This window comes from Anastrepha ludens, chromosome 4, assembly GCF_028408465.1.
Source record: "Anastrepha ludens isolate Willacy chromosome 4, idAnaLude1.1, whole genome shotgun sequence".
Lineage (NCBI taxonomy): Eukaryota > Metazoa > Arthropoda > Insecta > Diptera > Tephritidae > Anastrepha > Anastrepha ludens.
In genome coordinates, this window is record NC_071500.1 from 44,408,260 (window position 1) to 44,414,620 (window position 6,361).

Sequence of the window (6,361 nt, forward strand, 5' to 3'; positions counted from 1 at the left end):
TTTTTGACGTCAGATTAAACGGGATCTTTACACTTCAAGCAAATGTCAACTACTGTGATCGAGACCTCACATACCTATACACCTTCAAATCACCAGTGTATATGATTACTACAGCGAACACAGAAATAGTATCAGCAGCGACACTTCTTTTACGAGGGCGGAAACTTATTCTCATACCCCCTCAACACTGTTTGAAATCTTTCAATTCCTTCTGACTCAAAAGCGGTTTGGTATGGCCTAAGCTCTTTCAGTGAAGCGGACTTTATCTCCACAATTTTCATCACATTCACGGGGTTAATCTCCTTCCCCCGTCTTTTCATCAAAATACATCTAACTTTTGTGTCTCTCCAAAGCTACCTAAATATGACCTATAAATAACTGTGAACATTCGCTCAAGACATTTGTACAAACATATCATAGCAATAAATTGGAAATCGAAATGTTTGTTGCCTGAGAATCGTGAAAAGTCACCTTACTTTTTGAGCACACCTCGTAGCTACATATGTGCGCATGCAAGAATTTACATTGTTGCTCACATTGTGCGTAAAAGTCTGTTGGTACGTATTAATCGAGCATCCTTGAAAAACGGTACAAGCACCAGCTACATTATTTTCATTTGCGCTGTTCACTCTGACTCGCTAGTAAGATTAAATTATATGCGTTATATGCTACCATCCGGCGATATTCACATCATCGAGAAAGCCTTCAGCAGTTACGTCAATTGGAAGACAAATGAATGGCACAGGTACCAACTAAATTAAGGGAATACTGAAATTAAAATTGTTTTTGTAGTCCTACGGTTACCACCGTAGCCGAATAGGTTGGTGCTTGGTGCTTTACGGAAGCGCACAGGTTTGAAACACTTGGCAGGAAACACCAAATTATAGAAAAAGTTTTTTATTATAGCTATTGCTACTCGGAAGGCAATGGTAATGATACTCCTACATTGGAAAAACTCCTCATAAAAGAAACCATCTGCCGTTTGGAGGCGTCGTCAAACTGGAGGTCCCTCCATTTGTGGAAAACATCATAACGCAGCGACAAATTGAAGGATAAGCTAGGCCAAAAACCCAGAAATGGTGTAAGCACCAATTATAGGTATACACACTTAGTCTTGCCATATGTTCTCTTACAAGTTAAGTCCGTTATCAATATGAAATTATAATACTTTTTTAAATGAGGTTTGTTTTATTAAATCATATAAATATTACAAAAAAAAAAACAGTTTTAATTTTCATTCGAAATGGTTACCATTTGCTTTTACACAAGCCTTCAAACGATTAGGCCATTCAGCTATTGTAGAACGCACGGTTTCCATGGATATTGACATGGCTGCTCGAACCAAAGATTGTGTGAAACTCTCCAAATTTCTGTGAGGTCTTCGACAGCCCATGTTGTCCAATTCTGACCACAAACCGTAGTTAATGGATTTAGATCTGGACTTCCAGACGGCCAATATTCTGTGGCTATAAACCCAGGAATATTGTTTTTTAGCCACTGCTGAGTAGTTTTTACCTTATGGGCTGGAGCGGAATCTTGCTGAAAAATCCTATTTTCGCAATTAAAGAGAGTATTACTCAACTGCTTGAACACGCCTTCTAAGACATCCACCTGGTACACCTTTGCCTCAGCCTTAACCGCTCCTCGCTCTTAACTCCCCACCAGACCTTTACGGAGGCTGGATGGAAGCCACGCTGAACCCTTGGAACAACATTTCTTGCGTCTTTAGAAGTTTTGGGATAGATTTTGTGGTTTTTTTTTTTTTAAACTTTTTCAACTGAAGAAGCTGCTTACATCTGTCGAGTCTAATTTTCTTGAAGCGAGAAGTATAACTTATGAGTAGGCAATGAGTAGAACTGAGTATAATTTATGAGTAGACAATGCATACAAACAAAGGCAAAAACAACGGAACTTTTTTCTGCGAGTTTGTTCTCGCCATATGCATTGTACTATTTGTCACAGAATTTATGACAAGAATAAGTATACATGGTCCGGATCTCGAATTGTAACCAATTAAAAAGGCCATACATTTAGTTTGTAAAATTAGTTTTATTCAATTCAAAGTAAAAAATGTGAGAAAATAAGGAATGAAACTACTTTTGCTCGATATGACCCCCTTTTGCCCTGACTAATGGCCTTGAGACGGTTCGGAAACGAATCGCAAGCTGTGACAATGGCTTTTTTCAGCGCCTCGAGACTGGTCCTTCAATTCTTTAGTTCCGACCTTGCTCTCCAAAATGGACCAAAGAGAACAATCCATCGGACTCGCGTCTGGTGAATTTGGGAGTTTACGAATTGGGCAATTTAAAAAATTTTCTCGTCAGAAAACAAAATGTTCGAAAATTTACCGGTTTCGGCCAAGCAAATCAACTCTTTCGCTCTTTCAAGTCTGACTTGTTGCTGCTTTGGTGTGTGGTCTTGCGCCTTTTGGATCTTGACTTTGAGATCATGTTTTAGTATGCGGCGGATGATACGGTGTGATATTTTCAGTTCTTTCGCCATTTGATTGGCACTTCGTCGGGGATTTCTTTCAAGACGCTACTTCACTTTTTGAATCATTTCACTTGACGTTGCAGTCTTTTGATGATCACCTCCATGACGTTTCGTGATCATATCCGTACCATTGTAATAATGATGATGATGCGATAAACAAAATCTTTATTTACTTTACACTATTAAGTTTGAAATCTATTACCGATTTTCTTTTTTCGCGTTTACTCTCGGCAAAATGTTTCCGCACTCTTGTGAGCAATACTCTGGACTGTCATTTAGTCAACTAACAGACAGCTTATGCCCGAGCTGCTGACACTTGGTTACATTTCAAGTGCCGCACCCTTTATATATGATAAAAAAAAATAAGTAAAAATGAGTATATCCTGTTTCAAGAAGGTATCAATTAGTTTTGGAACATTTTGAGTAGTATCGAACTGGCTTGAAGTGAAGTTTCTGATGTTTACCAATACTTTCTACAACTTTAATTGAAGTTAACTCCAGGATTAGTACTAAACTTTCACAAATGTGGTCGGCGGGGTAAAACCGAGTATCGAAGACCGATTAGTGTCTACTGGTTAACTTCCGAATTCGGTGAACTATTCACTGGATAGCAATCAAGTATTTAGTGGAACGGAGCTAAAGTGCGAGGGTGATCTGGAGGGATTATTCCATCGCTGCAACGTTGTAAACGCTGAGCACCCCTGCAAACATAACATAGCATCCTGTAATTACGTGGAATGTGCGAGCAATCTATGGAGGAAGTGCCATATTCGCCTGTTGGATGGTCCCAAATATTAGATTTAGGAAGAAATTTTAAGAAAGTAAAGTTTCGAAAAATAATATGAGATTTCTTGTTGAAAATCTAAAGAAACAAATAAAGCGAAAATATGAGAAAGGGCGTTAAAGCCGTAAAGGCGTATATTTAATGAAAAACCTATTGATGAAAAAATTTAGAAGCATATAAAATAATGCGAATCTTTAAAACATTTTTATATGATTCAGAGACTTTGAAAAGGCTTTTGATAAGGCATTACACACTTAATTATTTAACATTTTAAGACAAATTGACATTGATGAAAAAATAAGGTATATTTCCTACTTGTATTAGGTCCATACTACGAAAGTGAAGCTACAAAATGGTTTGACTAGTGATGTTGCGATCAAGAAGGGAGTCCGCCAAGGATGTGTTTTTTCAGCAATGCTCTTCAATTTATACTTGAAATATATATTTGAAAAGGCTGTGGCATCAGTCAACTTAGGAATAAAAGTTAACAGCGAAATAATAAACGGTTTGCCGGTGACACCACAATTTTGGCGGGTAAAATTTATGACCTGCAATATCTCTCTCCACAAATCATCAATTCAAACATTCGTTTAGCTGTTGGCTTAGCGAAGTATTTTCAAAAGGCAAAGAAATTTGCTGTTGCAGCTTGCTTGAAAATTTCTTCAATTACAAGAAAGTTCTTTCGGTACCCTAAATATTAGGCTTAGTCCGTTTTATTGTACGGTGTGGATCCATGACCGTGTTTGAGATGTGGTGCTATCGGCGAATGATGATAAAATGGGTAGATAAAGTTATAAACAAAGAAGCCTCAACGAAAATTCGAAAAGATAGAGAGCTTTTGGTGATGATAAAGCGTCACAAACCGCAAATTTCGGCCATACCATGCGTGGTCTTAATATGAGTTGCTGCGGGTGATTAATCAAGGTACAATCGAAGGCAAACGAGGAGTTGAAAGGGAGCAAATGTCCTGGCTACGTAATACAAGAGAGTGGACAGGATGAAGAATTATTGAGCATCTAGATGAAAATTATTATAATGGGATGATAATGGGATAATTGACCGGGAAATGGGATGGGAATGCCCAGTTACGTTCATTATTAGAGTTTTAGATTAAAGAAAATTGGTTTTGAATGAGTATGAAATATAAGTTAATAAGCAAAATTTGACATATATAATCGCTAAAACTCTTCTTTTTGTAATTTAATTTAATTCGCTCAATGGAATTTGTGAACTATCTGGGTATTTAAATGTATTTAAATTAAAATTCAAATTGTATTTAGTTTACCGACAGATGACGTTAGAGTCAATGTCGTTTGATCTTTAATTAAGTTCTTTGTAGCATTTAAAGTGTATAAATATGTTAGTTTTATTTAATAAAGAAATATATCTATCTATCGATATACTAGATATTGGATGCTTATTTGGAGCAGTGTCGGCATTTCTTTGTCACTTGGAATCCTTTGCCTACGATGTTCATTGTCTCAAGACAAAAGCATTGCAGAAATCCATTATTCCTCATTCCAGTGATATTATTCTGCTTGCGCTCACACATGAATCATCAATTCAATGGCATACCCATGCATAAAGAACTGAGCAACAACATTTGAATTCTACTACACATGTGTTTGTAATAAAAAAAACTACCAGATGGTTATTCGCTAGGTATTGAAATGTGTCAAGGTGAATTAAATTCCAGTTTCGATGCACATGCGCATACGCAAACACCCACACGTTAGGCTCCCATGTCACAGCTTTGAACAATTAGAAAGACAACTAACTGCATACACACAAAGTACACCTTCATGCATTTATATACTTTCGATGAGGCCAGAAGGCGTTGCATATTTAAAAGCGGTAAACACATATATGTCTATATATATGAGCATGTGTGCGTACATGTGTGAATATGATTCTCGTAAATATGTTCAATGCAAAAAGAAGCATTTCCAACCTTCACAAATATGTAATTTTCATGCCAAAATAAAAATTCACAGTATCAGCAAGCAATCACAAAAGAAAAAAGTCGTCTAGCTATTAAATGCATATTAATTTTTACATACACCGTAATTATAAATACCTGAATTTACTTCTATGTTAGATGCAGTGTTAAAAAACGCCAGAATACGCGTATTGCATTTTAAAGAAATTACTAGCAAACAAAGTAAAAAATAAGCCCATACAAATGCAGTCGCCATATTTTATAGCTCTTTGGTGGCTACTTGTATATGATTCTCTTTTATGGCAAACAGCTGTTGCACGGCAGAAATTCTGTGGTGATAGCCTCTCACAGGCATTGGATTTGATCTGCACTAACGGTTATAATGTCCTATTAATCAATCCATCTCAAAAACGCACCGAGTCTGATATGGACGAATCAGTTGGTAAGAAATGCTTCTGATTTTAATTTCAACTCACATTTCCCACACTCATTTACTGATTTCCATTTTTTTTTTTATCAAAATATATTTTCTGATAGCAACCAAGTATAAAAATGAAGTATCGGGAGAGTTACTTTTATCGAGTTATCCTCTCATCAATGGAATGAATCCAGTTTTGTCGAAAATGTTTAAAAACATGTTGGCATCAGTGCGTCATCGACGTAGTCGTAATGGATTGTTCCAAGGCATATATGATGAGTGTTGCACGCAGCCTTGCTCTTATGGAGAATTGTCCGCTTACTGTCGTCCTAATTAGCTAGAGCAGTTTTATAAATCTCATTATTAATTCATATTATTAATTCGTATCTTGAAATGCACTTATATGGATAAAGGCAAAAATATTGAAAAAAAAAATTATCACACTTATCTATTTATTAAAATCGTATAATTTACATACATATAATAAAGAACATGCAAACATTCGAAGGTAATGCAAAAATGATAACTCAGCTTTTTATGCGCGGCACACAAAGTGTTTTTTATTTGGCCGAACACAATTTTTTTAATATCCCTTTGATTTTGGTCCCCTCTGATCTGATAATTCTGCATCACTGAGCATGCAGACGTCATAGATTTTTTTTTTTTCAAATAAGCGCTTCGAATTTTTCTTGAAACCCGTAACATTTTTATCCTTTTCGCTTAACGA

At 36.3% G+C, this 6,361-nt stretch overlaps 1 protein-coding gene across 1 annotated transcript; it reads left to right on the forward strand.

The window, feature by feature from the left end:
* Nucleotides 1-5,409: 5,409 nt before the first annotated feature.
* LOC128862412 (probable insulin-like peptide 1) lies at nt 5,410-6,041 on the forward strand. The gene is made up of 2 exons (XM_054101010.1): nt 5,410-5,658; nt 5,754-6,041. The coding sequence occupies exons 1-2, from the start codon at nt 5,460-5,462 to the stop codon at nt 5,969-5,971; spliced, it is 417 nt and encodes a 138-aa protein (XP_053956985.1). The 5' UTR covers nt 5,410-5,459; the 3' UTR covers nt 5,972-6,041.
* The last annotated feature ends 320 nt before the right edge of the window (nt 6,042-6,361 follow it).